Source organism: Podarcis cretensis (assembly GCF_951804945.1).
Source record: "Podarcis cretensis genome assembly, chromosome: 17".
Classification (NCBI taxonomy): domain Eukaryota; kingdom Metazoa; phylum Chordata; class Lepidosauria; order Squamata; family Lacertidae; genus Podarcis; species Podarcis cretensis.
The window spans coordinates 18,876,599-18,895,509 of record NC_137187.1 but is presented as its reverse complement, the minus strand read 5'-3'; the positions used below and the strand labels follow the sequence as shown (position 1 = coordinate 18,895,509).

Here is an 18,911-nt window from a genome sequence, read left to right as displayed (position 1 = left end):
TGGTTTTCGACCCAAGGAGTTAGTACTGAACAAATAAAGCTATGCTTGTATTTTTGTTACCTAATGTTCTGTATACTAAGCCTTGCATTTTTAGAAGTAAAGAAAACAGAGGTCTTCAAAATTACTGCAGGTTTGGTTTTTTAAACATAAACCTTCCCCTTCTATAGAGAGGGAAATGAACTAAAATAGAATGGATAGTATGAAACTCAAAATCATTACAATATAAAGTGAAGCAAAGTGGCAAAAGAATCATTAAGTAAAGTGATCAGTAGTGTTTTGAAGATTTCTGTCACTTTGAGGGCTACACCATGGAAAGAGTTAAACCACAATCTGCTCTTTGTGTGGGAAGGCAGCACAGTTCAGAGCAACCACAGCCCATGATAAGACTTCCTTATCTCAATGCTATTTTTTATTTTTTATTTTGTTAACTACTACAGTTTATTTCTTTCCTTCAGAAAAGAATTGACCGTGCAAAACAGCTATTCCAGAACTCTGGACTTTAATAATGCATTTAGAAAGAAAGTGGCAAAGCAGGCCGATTTGCAAGAAATGAGTGAAGTGGTGGTATCTGGTAGTTTTAAAATTACTGTGCAAAATAGATTTAAGACAGCGTAACACTGATGCCAAGGAAGGGCCCTATTCTGTCAGTGATATAGTCCAAGTACAGTATTGTGGATCTTACCAAGAAAATTGTGAAGCCTCGGACTTCAGCATTACTTTTAGGCATGCGCCAAATACTGCCATAAAGCACCATTTCTAAGCATGTTTAAGTAAACCCCATCAAATTCAATGGAACTTACTAATACACCTAAATTTTGCATATTTCAGCTATGTAAGGACCTGCTAAAATCAGAAGCATAATGAATACAAACCTATGAGGAAACATATCTACTGCGATGAAAGTGGAAATAAGAACAGATGTTATTTAAACATATATTTTTTTTAATAAAATAAAAATTAAACCCTAATACCAAACCCTGCCATTTTGCTGTAGCATAGGATAACTCTATAATCTTCAATATACACCTGGGATATTTTTAAAAAATGCTTGAAAATAAACAACTCAAAGTTTACTCTAGCTGAGACCTGACATCACAGACATTCTCCTCAAAACTGTTTAAAGGGTCATTTATAAAATATGATATTTTGCGGAGAGTACTGACAGACAAAACACTGCAAATAAAGATGCATGTTGCAATTGCATGTGGCAAGAATTAACATGAATAATCAGCAATCATAATTGCATTTTGCAACCAAGCTACAGTTAGAAAAAGCTTTTCAGATGTTCTAACATGCATTGGCAATTTGTTCATTGTACTCATTGTATGGAAATTTGTATGCATGGACAATTTGTACAAAAATTGTTTATTTAAAATGGTTTATATCTATTCTGCAACCGTAGTATAAAATGGTCAAGTTTCCTCTCCAGAATAGGAACATGGGAAAGTATTTTCACATAACACCTTCTGTCCTTCCCATCGATTCATTTTCTAGTAGATGTAGGAGACTATTCCCCACACACACACAAAAAAAGATGACTCCATAACAATATGTTTAAAGGTACGCAAGCTGCTTTAACTGACTTTTCTGTTCTAAACTGAATCAAAAGCAATGTAGGGGAGAAATAAATTAAATTATAGCGAAACCTTTAGGTTTGCTGGACTACTTCTGCAGCCAAACTATTAAAAAGTTTCTTAGAATCTGAGCGTTAAAAAGGATCTAACATCTATGCCACAGAGCTCAGAAAAGAAAAGCTTTTATTAATTGTACAAAACTGAGGAGGGAAGTATTCTATTACTAATCCTCCATTCTGCATAACAAATATAGATCTCATAGGTACGAAATTCCAGCTGACATCTTACTTACTGTTCTGTCCTACTGAGTGTAGCTGAGTGTGATCCCAAGTTAGTGTGCTTCGGATCACAATCTTAAAATACAGTAACATTTCCACTTCAAAGAAAAAGAGGAAAAGTCAGGCGTACTGAATTATTTTTACTCCAATGTCTCCTAAGATTTCTGTGCACAGATATTTTATAAAGCACTGTCAGGACTACAACCACAACAAACATCAATTGCTGTGCAAGTGTGGGGAGAATGGCAGCTTTGGGGTTTAATTTTGCTAGATTTTTTTTCTCCCACAAATGTATATACAGCACAGCAATATGCCATTCAGTATTCAGAAATTAGTGACATGCAAATTGACAGAGCAAATAGGACTTAGAAAAACGCTGGACGTACAAAACTTCATTTCAAAACTTGGAGGTACGTCTAAAAACCACTCAAGAAGTATTAAAATGATGTATTGCTAGGTTTGTCATGAAACTGTTTGGAGCAGTGGGTTGTATACAAACTGAATCTGAACAAACTACTTATCTTGCATAAACCAAAAGTGATATTTAACTATGCATATGGCAAACAACTGATAGAATTCACTCAAGAGCATTTGTGAAAATATTGTATTTAAAAAAAAAAACCGCACAGGAAAGGAGGCAAATAGACAGGAAATAACAACAGACCATAACATATACATAACAACTGGAGGTGCCTTTTAAAGTTTCAACTTTGAAGGTAAATTATGATACATATCTTGTATCAGCACAGAGTAGCAGATAATGAAATCAAGGCAGCGTTCATGTATTTGTAAGCAAATTCCACTTAAACTAGCCAAACTTATTTCTATGCAAATGTTCCCAATATGGAGGTGGAAGTATCAAATTTTGCACGCAGCAGAGTACCTAGTGAATGAAAAAAAATATGGTAATGCTGTATGTCTAAATCTATTACTGTACAATATACCTATATGCTGGGATATTGACTTCTTTTTTGACATGTTTCAAATATCTTGCAACACCTTTTCCCACCTGTTTTGCACCAGTGAAGTTTACGTTCACTTGCTGAAAAGATCCCCAAGTTAATCACACTTTGATGCCAAACAAAATATAAACAATAAAAAACGTGTCAGCCAAAAAGCTACATGACTGTATCCAATCACTGAATAAGCCTTATCATTGTTTAAATCTTCATTCATAATGCTGTGAATGCCTCAGTCCTTTGGAACCACAATGGCTTCTAATTGTCAAATGAAAACTTAATTATTTAACTATATCGCAATGTATGCCACAGAAATATTAAACAACTCGGAGCCTTCGTTCTTTCCACACCTATTAGTCATATAATTGCAGATTAAACCATTCAAATTGCACCCTGCTAAGATTTTAACTAGAACTGTTCAGAACTGACCTAGAGATTCACATTTTACCTGAAATATACTCTGACCACTTCACGATAAATGTTACTAATCTTACACGCTATAGACCCTTCACATCTCACATGGGGCTATGCTGCAATTTATATTGGATCAGAATCTGCAATCCATTTCTTTTATTTATTTATTCTGAAGCTTTTATCCTGCTAATCATCACAAAAGACTCACCATATGTTAAAACTATAAATACCTTCTTTGCATCAAAGCTATTTGCAGTTAAATCTTTTTGTAACATTATTTGTCCAAATGCTCTACCAAGTAGTAGAATGTATATGCAGTACATAAAATAACTCTTTCTAACGTTCTAAAGAATATGCAAGCCTGCAGGCCAAAAGTGACAGCAAAAGTTTAATTTTGTTTTTGACCTTGGACGTAGACTTTATAAAGTTACAAAAACCGAAGTAAAGCAGGAAAAATGTACTGGATGAGAACTTCTACTGCTCAAAGACTTTTTCTTTTATTTTATTTTCAAACGAACCTCACATTACTGGAAAGGCTATACAGTATATGATAAAATTCAGCATGGGATCATATTATGTTTCCACTGTCAATGCTTAATTAAAAATAATGGAACACTTTTTCCTTTTGTCACTTAGATACCTAAACAGAAGAGCTGAAACGATGGTAGCAGCAATAGTATTTTCTGGTCTAGATCAATACGATTCATACCTACATTTTCATTATAGACATTTCTAATATCTAACCACTGGGATTTATTTCCTCCAGAAACAATTTAACAATATTTAGCAACATCACCGGCATTTAAATAAAATAAAATGTTGCATTCCTTCTTCCGCCCCGCGTCCTTCCCGCACACACCTCGAAGAGTTAAGATTTACACAACTTAACAAAACACATGCAATACAGTTGAGCCCCCCCCCCCCCCCGCAAATAAAGTCCGAGCGGCTCGAACAGTTTACAACTCTTACAAACCCACCCGCTTGCCGAGCGCAAGTTTCGTGGTGTTTTTGTTTTGTTTTTGGATTGGTAAGAAAAGGCGATTAATATCTACCTGAGTGAGACAGATGGGAGAATACATCATGACTTCGCTCTGAGAATGCACTTCTGCGGAGAGAAAAAGTATCAAAAGCGCAACGGTCTCATCTGTTCATGTTACAGTCATCGGGCGAAATCGGAATCAGAAGGAGCGACCGCGGAGCGCCGCGAGTTCCCGACAAACCCCAGTCCTCCTTAAATAGCCAAAGAGATTCAAGTTCACTCCGAGCGCTGGATTTCCCGGGGTGAAATCCAATCTACACTTTTTAACCCTCTTGTTCTCGGAGACTCCGTCTTGGTGCTGCTGCTGCTGCAGTTGCTGCTGGTGGATTGGGGCTGCGGGGGGGGGGGGGGGAGAGAGAAACCGGATGGTGGGGGGGGGGCTGGATGGATGGAATGCAGCAGGAGTTAAGGAGGAGGGGGGGTTGGCGAGACTTTTCCCTTCCCTCGCTCGCGCTGCCTTTTGCACCACCACCACTTACTAATACTACCACCACCACCCACTTCTTTCTTTCCCGGATCTGCAATCGCTCTTGGAGAAGCTGTCGCGGCGCGGGGGTTGATACACCACGGTACTGTCAAACCCCGTTGCCAAAGTTCAAGGTTGCTGCGGCGGCGGAGCGGAGCAGGAAAGAAATCCTGGCGCGCGCGGTGATGGCAAGGCGAAAGTTTGCAAAGGAAGAGAGAGCCCTGTGCGCTCGAGCGCCAGCCCGGGAGTGTGCGCGCGCGCGTCCCCCCAAGGCTGCAAAACACTTCGCAGCAGCAGCAGCGCGCAACCGCCGGGCTTCTCTCGCAGCAGCAGCAGCCTGTGCCTCTCTCTCTCTTTCTCCCCTCCCTCCCCTCCACCCCCTTTCTCTGTGGATAATGTTCAGAGCCTGCTTTCCAAACGCCCACTGTAATAAAAATGATCTCTTGAAAATTCAAAACGATCAATCTCTTTCTTTCTCCCCCCCCCCACCCTTCTTCTTCTTCCCGTCCTCCTCCTCCTCCCTCCTTCCCCTTCCCCCTCCCTCCTTTATGATCTCCTTTCTGCAAGACCTGGACGTTCAAGAAGGGGAGGGAGGGGGTGTCCATGTGCGTGTTTTGGGGTTTTTTTTGCATTGCACCGAGCGCACTTCTTCGGGTCCGTCCCGTCCCCCCCAGGCTCAAGCTCTGCTCCCCCCCCCCCATCAGACTTCAGGATTTCGGTTTATTATTTCATTACACCATCGACGCTCGCCCTCCTCCTCCTCCTCCCCCAGCTGCTGCCGCTGCAAACACATTCCTTTCTGAGCCCCCTCCCCTCGCCGTGCCTTTTTCCTCTTTATTAATCATCATCTCGCACTGTACGAGAGCTCGGCTGCTGCCCATTTCGCAAACATGCTTTTGCACTTTCTCCTGCTCTCGCCCTCCCCTTCCCCCCCCACCCCATGGTTAACCGTTAGGGGGAACTCTGTGGTGGGGGAAAGGAGAGAGGAGGGGGGTGCGTCTGGGTTTGGGAGAGGAGGAAGCACACTGGGGAGAGGTGGGGGGGGGTTGGACGGCGGCGGGGAAGAGAGAGATTATTTGCAAAGCGCAAGTTCCCCGAGAGCGCCAAAAGAAGGGAACAGCCCAACTTCGCTCCTGAAAAGCTCCCGCTGGAAAATTCCCGCACAGAAAAAAAGTGGGGAGGAGGAGGAGGGAACAAAAAAAAAAGGGAAAGTGCAAGGGAAAGCAACCCCACCCCCCTTAAACAAAATAGTCCGCCGCTCTGTGGACATTCGATCTAGCAGTTGCGGGGGAGGCGTGCGGGGGGCTACAAAGCCGGAAACTTTGCCAGCTCGCCACTAATTAGCCAAACAAGAATGGAGAGGGGTGGGGGGGGAGGAAAAGTGCGCCGGGGGGGTCTTTCTTTGCAGAGGCATTCCCAGCACGGGCAGCGTCTGCAAACCTCGCTACCCTGTCGCCTTGCATGTGGAGCCAAGGTCACTGCATTGTGTAGCTAGTGCTGGGGGGGGGCAAAGTGGGGAGGGGGTCTCTCTCGCTCTCTCCCCGTTGCAATATGGGGCTGGGCGTGCTCTTGCAGAGACCCTGTGACGGAACGGAGTTGGGAGGGGGGAGGAGAGGAGACGCCCTCCTCCCGGGGAGCCCCTTCCACGTGGCCCCTATCCCCCGCCCGGTGGCAGAGGAGCCGCCGCGCTCACACGCGTGTGCGCTGCTCGGATAGGCTGCTTTCCCGTCCCTCTCCGGCGGGCTCCCCCCCCCCCCCCTCAGCTCAGCTCAGGGAGGGAATGGGTGGCGGGTTCCTCCTGAGGGGGGAGGAAAGGAAAAAAGCCCGCGGTAGCAACACACTAGTCTGCTTTCAATCTCGCCAGCCAGCTCGTGCCAGGGAACTGAAAAGAGTTCGCGCGCGCGGGTTGCAGCCTTTTTTCGCTTCAAGGAATACAAGCGAATTAAAACAACGCAGGCCGACCAGGTTCTCACACGGTGCGAAGATCCGGGAATATACTTTTGGGAACGTCTCCCGTCTCCCTTTTCATTCTGTATCCCTTTATATATAAACTCCTGGGGACAGCTGCCCCATGCATGGTGTAGTCTAGTCCATGAAAGCTTGTGTGCCATAAGATTATTATTTTTTGCATTTAAGGTGCTGCAAGGCTCTTCGCTGTTTTCCTGCAACAGACTCGAAGGAGCCCCCCCCCCCTCGCGGGTTGACAACATAAAGGTTGCAAAAGGACAGCCTTCTTAGGTTGCCAACTGGGGAATTTATTTGCCAACTTATTGCACCAGAACATTGCAGCACTCCTTTGCTTAAACGCGCCCAACGCTCACCCTGCCCTGCCTCAAATTCTGCAGACTTTGACCTGATGAACCAAAACAGGCAAAAGCGAGACTCTTCCACCAGGCCAGCGCCTGCCTGCCTCCTGCCTCAGGTAAACTTTCCTCCTTGGCCTCTCCCTCCAGCCCCTTCCCCCGCTGTGTAAACTGTCCTGAAGGGACCAGTGACTTTTCCTTTTTCCCTTTTCTTTTTTTCTTTTTGCAAAGTGGGATTTATTCACATCAGGCATTTCACAAGGACACATCAAGAGAAGCAGGCAGGTTCAAGTCAACCATGAAATGGTCACTTTTTAACCCCGTCCTGTCCTCATTAGGGAAATACTCAAACACAACCCATTCTCAAAGGGGTCTCTTAATGAGGGGAGCTTGCCAAGTCGAGCAGCTGCAATTGCCATAAATTTACAAGCCAGAGGGAGGGGGAGGAAACGAGAGAGGGGTTGGTACAAAGCAGGTAATGTCAAAGCAAATGGCTATGGCCAACAGATTAACCCTTCAAAGGCAGCCCACCTCAACTGTAGGTGCACTTCCCATCGGTGTAAACCCATAGAAATAACACTTTTTTCTCTCTTATTAAGGAGTGCTGTAAAGTGACCACTTTAGAGTACTTCACTTTAGAGTGCTTTGCACTAATATAAGATGTGATAAAGTTATTTCGGGGTGAATCACACACAATTTTTTAAAAATATCAGAAAATGCTCTAAGGCCTACAGGGTGACGAGGGGGCGACAATTCTGGTTTAAAGACCTGAAGTTTCCTTTGTGAATAAACATTCAGCGTGTCCCCCATTAAACTGCCATAAAAGACAAATTCACAAACATACTTGAACGCACCTTTTTTCAGCTGTTGGGATTCTTGAGCAACAAGAGTCTTTCTAAAACACACACACACAAACCACTGAACTATAGACATGGCAATTTTGTGAATGACCCAGATTGTGTACACACACACACACACACACACACACACAAAGCAGCCAAAATCTTTATATATCTGTTTAATAGCACTGGAGATAAAATAGTGACCTGCAGCACCCCATAACATAGCTACCAGGGGACTTACAAGCATTCTCCCAATGCTACTCTCTGGAAACTGACCCAAAGTAGGATCAGAAGGAACTACTCTGTATTACAGTGCTCCCTATTTCCATTCTCCTGAGCTGGTTGGGGAGGGTACCACGGTCAATGGTATGGAAAGCTGAAGAGAGATCAAGAAGCAGAAGATTGGTTACACTCCCCCGACCCTCTCTGTAACAGTCATCCATTAGGGCAACCAAGGCTGAATGAGTCCCATGGTCAGGCCTGAACCCAAACTAAGACCAGTGGGTTTCATTGGAACTGATGTTCCATAAGAGCACAAGAAACCCTCCTGGTCCGGCCCAGTGACCCATCTAGTCCATCACCCTGTTCTTATAGTAGCCAACCAGATGCCCATTGGGAACCCAAGTAAACACGTATGATCACACTGCACTTGTGTGATCTCAGAAGTCTCAGGTTGTAGCATTCCTTTCAAGCTATGAACTTTTCGATGGCCTTGAACAAGCTACTTTCCAGGAGAGATAATACTGCTGACTTAGCTCCTTACAGGGTTGTTGGAAAGACTGTTGTAATGAGAATAACTTTTGGGTAGTCTGAAGTGCTCTTTGCTCACACGTTACTCACATTTAGGAGTCTCCGTGCGATCAAGGGGAAGTAGGGCTGTGCAGATGTCCTCACCCTCAAGGCTGAACAGGCCCCACATCTGACACATGTGTTAAGACACAGAGGGTCTAAGTGAAGGTCTTCATAATACCTCTGTGCAATCAGGGTTCCAGCTCCAGGGAAGCTCTATGTATGTAGGCATAGCCTTCACCTGTACAGATGTCCACACCTACCATGTGAATGTCAGGGTCAAAGGACTGCAAGGGCCACCAGCAAAGCCCCATAATTTTTTGATCACCTAACGGGAGCAGGGGCAAAGTACTTCCATTTACATGGTTCCATTGTTTCATAATTACCACCTCACATGCACCATGTGCACAGAATTCTGTTTTTCCGTGTAACTGAACTTTCGCAGCAAGTCCATGAGTTTTGTGTAATAACAATGAATACATTTTAAATGTCTTCTTCCTTTCATATCTGAAAGCGGGTGGTGGATCAAGGTAGTTTTCAATCTTAGAATTACGTTCTCAGTGTGAACATCATGGTACAGTGGATGCTCGGGTTGCAAACGTGATCCATGTAGGAAGCACATTCACAACCTGCAGTGCCTCGTCTGCGCGGGTCGCGATTTGGTCTTCTGGGCATGCGCAGAGCTCAATTTAACGCATCTGCGCAAGCACTGAAACCCGGAAGTAACTTGTTCTGGTACTTCCAGGTTCAGCACATTGCACAATCTAAAAACACGCAACCTGAAGCGTCTGAAACCCGAGGTATGACAGTACATGGAATCATAGAGTTGGAAGGGACCATGAGAGTTATCTTGTCCAACCCCCTGCAATGCAGGAATCTCAGCTAAAGCATCCATGACAGATGGCCATCCAACCTCTGCTCAAAAACCTCTAAGGGAGGAGAATCCACCTCTTGTGGGAGTCAGTTCCACTGTCGAACAGCTCTTAATTGTCAGAAAGTTCTTCTGTATGATTAGCCGGAATCTCCTTTCTTGTAACGTGAAGCCATTGGTTCAAGTCCTCCCCTCCAGAGCAGGAGAAAACAAGCTTGTTCCCTCTTCAGCCATTGAAATATTTGAAGATGGCGATCATACCTATCCAAACTGTCCAAAACTATTGTGAATCAGTACAAAACTGATTTTGAAGGGAGATCTCAAACCGCTAACAAACAGAAAACACCGCAACATAGAAACAAAATTGAAAGTTTCACTTCGTTTTGACATTAAATATCCAGACTTGCACTGGATCAGTCCCATCTACAATTGTATATCACACTGCATTGGCTAGTTTGATCCTTTCCAAGGCCTGGAGCACCCATACTGTTGTTATTGTAGCACTGGTCACTCTGTGACAACTTCACCAAGTTTGCTTGCACAGTTTAGAAGCACTTGAGGTGTTGTACTCAACTATCATAGCCCAGCTACTCATCCCTGCTGGACACTTAGAGAGGGTGCACAGCTTTGTAACATGAAGGCTGTATAGGTTAAGTCATTCAAACTATTATAACCTAGGGATAGGCCATTTCCACAGGTATCACAGTGGTGACAGTAACATGTGTTCTGGTCCGTAATCACCAAAGATGCTACATACACAAGAACCAAATGCCACCAGTGGCAAGAACAGCATACATAGCATGTTTTCATTCACATCAAGAGAAGTAAATTAAATAAGCTAATTGCTATGGTGCACAGCTGATAGGTGCACAGCTGCTGGCTTTATCACAATACAAAAAAGGGAGGAGAGTCACCTATGGAAGTGATCCATATATATATATATATATATATACACACACACACACACACACACACATATACATATTCATAGTGTAAGGAAGCTGTGAAAACACAGATAACCAATCTTCATTTCCCATAAGAGGAAATAAAGTAAGAGACGAGCTCAGTGACGTCTGGTGCAGGGATGGGGAGCCTCCTGAAAACTACAGTATGACTGTATGTCTGTCCTCAGGTGCCCGACAGATACAGATTCACTCACTGACACACCAACAAACCAGCAATACGAGCTTAACAGACAGCAGTGCGACTGCAGGCTTTTCCAGGAACCAGACTGAAAGCAAAGAGCAACCAAGCCCATTCCATAAAGACATCCTTCAGAAGGGAGGGGAAATTCTGTTGTGATTCATAAAATGAATGCCCATCTTTAATAATCTAAGCATAATAACCACATGCTAGCAACATTCACCAGCTCTAGAAAGTTTCTCCCGAGGATACAAAGTACAGTAATTACTTAAGAATATACAGAAGCATAAACAGGTAACACACACATGCCAACCCCAAACATGCTCCTGGAGGATATTTTATGGTAGAGTGTCATTTGCTGAATTAACGCAATAGGCTTTGTGAGAGATAGCTCCTCTGCAGAAGGCAAAACATAGCAAATTGCACTTAAGTATGCATAATTCAACACAGGAAGGCAAGACAAATATGAGGAATACACTGCCAAAAAATGTAGAACAAGTTCTCCTTTAATTCTACACAAATGTACCATATGACTTAAAGAAACCAATTGTGTAGCTCTCAGTACATTTCCTTTTCTTATGCACATCCGTTTTGGAATATTTATCTTTTGATGGTGCTCAAAACACATGAAAACCCTGCAACTGTTTCCCTCATGTCCACAATTCTATAATGGTTTCTGATAACAAGTTTTAATTTTGACTGCTGTGGAGGGATATAAGCAGTCAGTTAGCTGGTCCGTTTGAGAATGAAACATATAGCATTGTCTTAAATAGTACTTGAAAGTATGTCCTCAGAACCCAAGATAGCACAGAATACTTCGAGAGAGAGAACCCAACTAAGAGTCTTGTATTGCCTGCACTACAGTGGAACACCTCCAGTCTTCCTGCAATGGGAAGGATTAGACATTTGTGAATAAGAAAAGGAAACAAAAGTTAAAATAGGCCACAGAGAGCTTTCCATAGTACAAAAAGTACCTTTTTAATATAGCCACATACCTTATTTGTCTCTAATTATATGTCTAGATAGCAGAGAATACTGGGCTACTTAGACTTGCTCTTCACCCCTGCTGCCGACATCCCAGACATATGTATATATTTATATTTGTCTTGGGGGACAACATTAAGTTAAGAAATTACAATGTTAATTATGCTACTGCCGGTATAAACATGCACAGTTATTAAAGACGTTGCATACCAATCTGCCTAAATTTCAAGCATACGTACAGTTGAAACTCACCGAGCAAGCAGCACTGATTTCAGTGCAACATACGAGGTTAGCCAGCTCAACTGTATGCTTAATCAAAAACTAGAAACTCTGAAAGGTCGGGTTAGCTTTCTCCACCCCACACCCCAGCCACTATTAGACGGCGATTCAGTGTTTCGTTCTATTGGGCTCAGAAACAAATGCTCTTATTCTTTCTGCCTTAACGCACGATGCTGCAAAACTTTGCACACACATTCCAAAGTGCTTTGGCAATTATATTTCTAAGAGGGCAGAGAAAGCAGAAAGGGAAAGCCCTATGTCTGGATCACTGATAACATAGGAGTCTGTCCATTGTGCGGCAAAGCTCTACTTTATTTATAACAGCACTGTAAAACCCAGATGCAATATGAATACGTACATTATCTCAGCAAGTTCTATTACTTAAAGATGTGTTTCCTCCCCTCCATACATTAAAACATATATTGCATTTTAGTTTGTTCCTATTTACATACTACTGTTATTATCCCAATATACCATTAGGATGAGACTACCATTCACTCATGATACTTTAAAAAAAAAAAAATCTGCATCTTGTTCAAAACTCTTTATTTGTGTTCTAAAGTTATTTCTGTGTGAGGAATCAGTCTTCCAACTAAACTTAAGTGCATTTTAAAACATTTACAAGTATTGTAGTTTCACACCGTGAAGATTCATAATACAGCAATACTGTACATTTTAAATCAGTAACACAGTCAGTGTTCCTTGGAACAATAAAATAAAAAGCAAGTTAAATACTGTGCTACAAATCTTTGCCGAACTGGGTATGGGTGTGTTTTCACATGTGCAAGCACACATGTGCTCACCTGTTCAGCAAAAAGGATTTTAATTTTAACCTTAATTAGAAAATGACTGCAATTGGGGGGGGGGGGGGAATGGAATTGCCACGATTTCTAAACGCACATCAGATTTTTATGCATTTACATTTCAGCACTACTCTTTTTATTTTATTTTATTTAAAAAATGCCGCTGAGCAAAACTGCACTCTGGCTACCAAGCTGTGAATTAATGTCCTCGCTTAGCAAAAGTTTTCCTAGTCAAAGAAATGTGTGCACATAATTCATGCATACTTTTGAGTACGCAGCTATTTAAATGTCTGTGGTGTGCGCACACATATCTCCCTCACAGCCTGTGTGCTTGACCTCTGTCCACATATGGTTTGATGGTGTCTCTTAATAACCGAGCTTCCTCTATTTCGCAGACCAGAAAATGCAAACATCAGACCTCAAATATAAAACTGAAAACCACAACGTCTTACGTTACATAACTTAAGAAGTTTCTGCCCTGGCTGCAAAAAAAAGGTCAGGTTCAGTCAACCCTCACTTTCACCAAATAGAACAAAGGAAACCCTAATGTATTGATCCGAAACTACCTAAAGAACCAGCTATAACATTTTTCTAAAACTGCTGCATTTTTTAAAAAAAAAGTTTTTAATTGTAGTTGCTTTTTTTCCTTTTCATTCCTGGGCTTCCTAGTTAAAAGTTGCTGAGGATCACTTCAAAGAATTGCTCGCGTTAATCTTGTGTATTTTGGCGCCTTTTCCTCTGCAAGCTACTGCACTGCACTGCAAGCGGGGCGGGGCGGGGGGAGATCCGAGAGATCTTGTCTGTCCCGTCTCAAGTTCAATGGCAGCATTTCCGCAGGAGGAGGAGGAGGAGGAGGAGGAGGAGGAGGAGGAGGAAAAGATGGCCATGTTCGCAGCCCTCATAATAATTCAGATCACGCCACATCGGCATCTTGTGTCAAAGTCGAACTGGCTTCCCCGCCCCCTTCAAGCCAAGAGCTGCCAGGTCTTCACACACTCCGCATTCAACCACAACTTAATGGATGGGATATTGTGCATTAAAATGTGGCCCAGACACAGGCGGAGAGACGAGAAGCGGGAAGAGGCAGGCACAGACCCGGGGAATAGGAAGGAAAAGCATAAAAGGAAAACGCACAACCTCCCAGGGGAAAAACAAAACAAAACCCAACAACAAGACTTGAGAACTGCGGAGGGAAACAACGAGCAAAGCCACACACAAAATAAAAATTATTTCAGAGCTGCAAAATAAACAATACTGTTGGATATCTCCATATTAGTTTGCAATCAAACAAAATGCAGATGCATGCATGCATTTGCTAATAACAAGCTACGTTTGTATTATTTTTTTTGGGGGGGGGGGGGAGAGAGAGACACGCCATGGGTAGCAAAGACCAGATTAGCAAAAGGACGCAAAGGCACACATCTATACCAAGCAAAACGGACTACCGAGCTGCAAAATGAATCAAACCCACAATTCGTGTTTAATCTTTCCAAGTGTTTAACGGAGAGCCGTCAGCGAAAGGAGGGAGGGGAGAAAGTTGGAAGCAGGAAATGATACCAAGTTCAGCACTTTTGGACACAAAACTCCCACCGACAGTTTCAAAGTGTGACACACACACAAAAGCTGCCAAGACTTGGGGGTGGGGAGGAGATAAGGGGGAGCAGCAAAACACAACACACAACACAACTACTTTTAGAGCTCATCCTAGAAACCCAGAAATGAACTACGTTGACAAAAGGGGGCGAATATACGGCCCACCACTTTGCAAATCAAAAAGACACAATCATCTCAAAGGGGTTGGGGAGGGGAGGGGGGAGGGGAAAGGAGAACAGCCAACAAGCAACTTCGGAAGGAAAAAGGGGGAAAAAAAAAGAAACACAGTATCGTTTCCAATGCCACATACCATTGTACTGTATTGCATTAAACGTATGGGATCCTGAATTCTGTAACACAACACGGGACCGTTGGCTTCACATTTCTCAGTGGACAAATGGGCTGCGTTTCTCAAGGGGTGCTTTTTTTAGGTTTGTTTGTTTTGTTTGGATTTTCCCAGAGTAAAACCGCCTGTCTTTTTTTTTTTAACGTATGGATAGGTAAATCGACAAGAGATTTTTAAAAAATTAAAAAAAATTAAAAATCGAAGAAAGAGAAGTATTTGCTCTTGTATTTTGTTTTTTAAGGCAATCGGAGAGAGGGAAGAAGAAAAATCTTGATTAGATGAGGTTTTTTTGCGGGGGGTAGGTAGGGAGGAGAAGCAGCCAAGGCAAAAAAGAGAGAGAGAGAGATGAAAAAAAAAAGTCTACAGGCAGTGAGCGGCCCCCTCCTCCTCCTCCTCTCCCTCTTTTTCAATCTTCCTTCCTCTTTTGAGTTGCAAAGCTGGAGAGAGTAGGCTGTGGTTGCTGAGTTGAACGTGGTCCAGGAGAGGCTGAGCCCTTTTTTTTTCCAGCGGGGCTGGTCTCTATGTTTGTGTGCATGTGTGTGTGTGTGTGTGTGTGTGCGCGCGCGCGCCTGTGCGTGTGTTGCTGCCTCTTTCTCCCCTTCTCTCTCCCCCCCCCCCCTTGCGCGTCTGGCTCTGCAGAAGGGAGTTGCGTACTTGGCTTCCTTCCACCGCGCTCCTATTGGCCAGCGCCGCGGCGGCTTCCCCTGAAGCGCCGCCCACTCAAGCTGCCTTTCGCCTCCTCCTCCCGCCTTCCTTTCCTCCCCTCCTCCCTCCTTCGGAACCCGTGGGAAGCAGCGGCTCTTCGCTTCCGCCTGGCGGCTGCATGAAACCGACCGAGGGAGGGAAGGGAGAAGAAAAGGGAGGGCATGGGAGAGCTTTTTTTGCATATTCATATCCCAGCAGCCAATCAGCGCCGGGAGAGCCGGAGCCGGGGACCCGCAATAAAGTATGCCGTTCCAGACAGGTCAGAGACCCTGAAATCACCGCATGTCAAAGAAGTCTGCAGACTCTTAAACAAAAGTGTGTGTGTGCGCGTGTGCACGCGCGCAAACGGGGGCGCGCTTGCTGAAGAGAAAAAAGAACCCAGGCATTTCCCATCTCCTAAAAGTTAAATTACGTTAAATCCCAATATTGCTTTGTGGGGGTGCAGAATACAGTATTTGTTTAAAAACCCGATTACTTGATCACAGCAGAACAACGCCTGCTGTAAACAGAAAATGAGAATGGCAAGAAAAAAAACAAAAAACCCATCTTTGAATAAAAAGGGGTTTGGGGTGGGGGGTTTTTTGTAGTAGTAGTACTTTTAAACAATAACACACAGTTATCTCTCCCCCTTCTTCTTTTATTGATTAAATAAAACTTAATACAGTCTCTGATAATAAATAATAATAATAACAATTATAATAATAACAACATAGCATTGAGTTTTCAGTGTCACTTTCCATAATCTTAAAAACATGAATGGTCAGTGGAGAGCTGACACTAATTTAGCATTCGTGAAACTAGTACCTGTCCATAAGAGTCTGGGTCAGCCACCTCCTAGCTAAGTTAATGGAAATATCAGATGTGCAAGGAATACAGAATTAGCCTCATTGTAGAAGTACACCGGGCCAGAGCTTTTGCAAACTGCCAATTCATTTACGTAGTTAAATTTGGAAACAAGAGGCAAACCTCTAAAGGCATCCATTTTTTTAAAAAAGCTAACTAACAATTGCATTTTATGTTTCCTCCTTTCTAGCAGTCTGGCATAGTTTAATAGCTTTACTTGACCTATCTTTGGTTTCCAACATATTTCATTTGAGTAGAACTGTATGAATATGTCCTTTCCAGCAAAAAAAAATCAGCCGGTTCAAAGCCAAAGGGAAGAGGGAAAGGAAGGCAGGATTGCCTAAGAAACAAATGTATCAGTTTCAACACACTGGGGGCATACATTGTAATATTATAAAATGAAAGAGAGACACAATGGTTAAAAAAACAAAACAAATTATAACAATGTATTTTCGCATTGCAAATGTTTCAAGCTATAAATATTGAGCTGTAATATAAAGGGATATTTGAATAATAAATTTCTTCTTGCACCATTTAAAAAGACTTTTTAGGCTGGAGCACGGCCTATGGAACTGCATAGACAACAGAGGAATAAAATGCTCCTTTTAAAGCTATCAACTTATATTATTATAAGCAATAATATAAAATATCCAGATGCTCATGCATTTGCTTAGTCACAATGACTTCAGAGGCTTCGCCTTTCAAATTAAACTGGCTGAATATCTTGGGGTGTTTTTTTGTTTTTTGTTTTACTGTTGAAAATTATTTGTGAAATTGGCAAATACTGTCAGCGTAGCACAAGACCTTACAATCAATTTATCCACTGTTATACTCAGAGGAGACTCACTGAAATAAATGGCCACGACTAACTTTGGTCAATTAACTCCAGCGATTCTAATCTGAGTGTAGCGTAGCTGGATACAACCCTTTGGTTATTAATTTTAACTAAACTTCTAAAAAATTATGAACAATTAATTAGCAAAACTTGGGGGCGGGGGGCAGAGAGCAGCTTGAAATACTCAGAAAATTGCTTGGGTCTTATTCCCCCCCCCCAGCCACCCACATTAAAAATATCTGCCGGGGGGGGCAGGGAATTTGCACTGTACAGTGTTTGCATTCCCTTTGTTTAGTGAAAGTGATTGCTCAGGCGGTCTGTGCCATGGACTTTGCAAACTACATAACATCCAGTCAATTATCTGGTTTGCAGGCTTTTTTCCATGCCAGGGGGAACCTGTGGTTTCCTCCCCTGGTTTATAGAAGTTTAAAAGCCACAGACAAAGAATGCTGCACATTATATAGCACACTTTATTAAAATGACTGCAAATACGTTACAGAGATTTGGGGCTTTAGGACTTTTTATTTTATTTTAAGGCAAAGTCTGAAACCTCATCAGTGATAAGAATCCTGCAAGTCAAAAGGGAGAACATTGATGAGTGTGATATATGGTGACCTTGTATTCATGTAACCTGGCCTAGCAATGCACTAACAGCATGGACTAAAAGGACACAGGCACATTAAAGAGAGAGACTTTTATTCTTCAAGCCCAGAATAAATGCAAGCTTGCATTTATATATCATTTTACCAAGAGTCTTTTTAAAAAACAAACAAAAAAACACAGTTTCATGCCATGACCCTAATTTTGGCAATCAGGTTCCTGAATTTCATAGCATTCATGTGCAAGAAGCCTATAAACCCAGGGCCATGCATTTGAGTTGATGGAAAAAACAATGCAGTTGCAGAGTGAAATTAAATATTTAAACAATGCGATCAGAAAAATTCTCCTTCTTATATCATTCAACTTGCCACCCTGAGAAGAATGAGCTTTGATGTGGATAAATGTACACTACTTCCTTGTGCTTTTTTAGAAAATAAACAGATTATAGTGAGGTTATTGATATGTATGCTGCTGACTTCAGAAATATATTTCGTATTATGGGAGTATCTTCAGAATAAATGAACCGGAGAATGAAGCAGCCAGTTTGTCATTTTAAATTTCAGTTAAATCTACTTAACTGTGCTTCCACACAACCTTCCAGAATTTAACATTCAACAACAACAAATATTCACATCAACAAATTTAATTCCCCCCACCTCAACAATCACTTCAATAAGGGCAGCACTCTCCGAAATAGAGAGATTGAGGATGCAATCCTATACACCTTTTAATCTGAACTGGGTTTTCTTCTGTGTGTCACAGAATAATAGAGTCTGAAGGGACCCTGAATGTCATCTAGTCCAACCCCTTGCAATGCAGGAATCTCAGCACGTGGTCCCCTGTCCAATTTGAAGCCGTATCAAACCCTGCTTAGCTTTGCAAATATGCTAGCAATTTTTTTCCTGCACTAAATCAGACAATAGTTGGAGTAAACATGTGTACTCCGCAGTGTAAAATGTCTCTTATGGACTCAATGCCAGTGAACACAGGGCTACTACATAGAGAAGGTAGAAAATGGACAAAGATAGGTAATTAGAAGAAACCTCTTTTGTTCAGGAGGGTTGCTCTAAACTTCTTTTTTCACCTGCTGTTAACAATTGGTTAACTTGAAAAATACATAGTATTATTGAGCTGAAACCTGTTTGTCAATTTACAATGCAAGCCTTTGCTTGTCTGCTCAGAGGTAAGTCCCACTAAGTTCAAGGGGGCTTACTCCCAGGTAAACAGAGCACAGGATAGCAACTT

At 42.5% G+C, this 18,911-nt stretch overlaps 1 protein-coding gene across 18 annotated transcripts in view; it reads right to left on the bottom strand.

Annotated features, from left to right (window-relative positions):
• The window catches only part of NFIB (nuclear factor I B), a 302,316-nt gene that overhangs the window by 201,351 nt on the left and 82,054 nt on the right, over nucleotides 1-18,911 (bottom strand). For 2 of the 18 annotated variants that reach the window (XM_079959477.1, XM_079959479.1), the window contains exon 1: nucleotides 4,278-5,059. The exons of 14 other annotated variants lie outside the window; for them this stretch is intronic. In XM_079959477.1, the coding sequence (XP_079815603.1) occupies nucleotides 4,278-4,307 (30 nt within the window). In that variant the 5' untranslated portion in view covers nucleotides 4,308-5,059. Of the gene's footprint in view, nucleotides 1-4,277; nucleotides 5,060-14,647; nucleotides 14,826-18,911 lie in introns of those variants that run through there. 2 more of the 18 variants (XM_079959478.1, XM_079959471.1) reach the window with 2 other exon arrangements.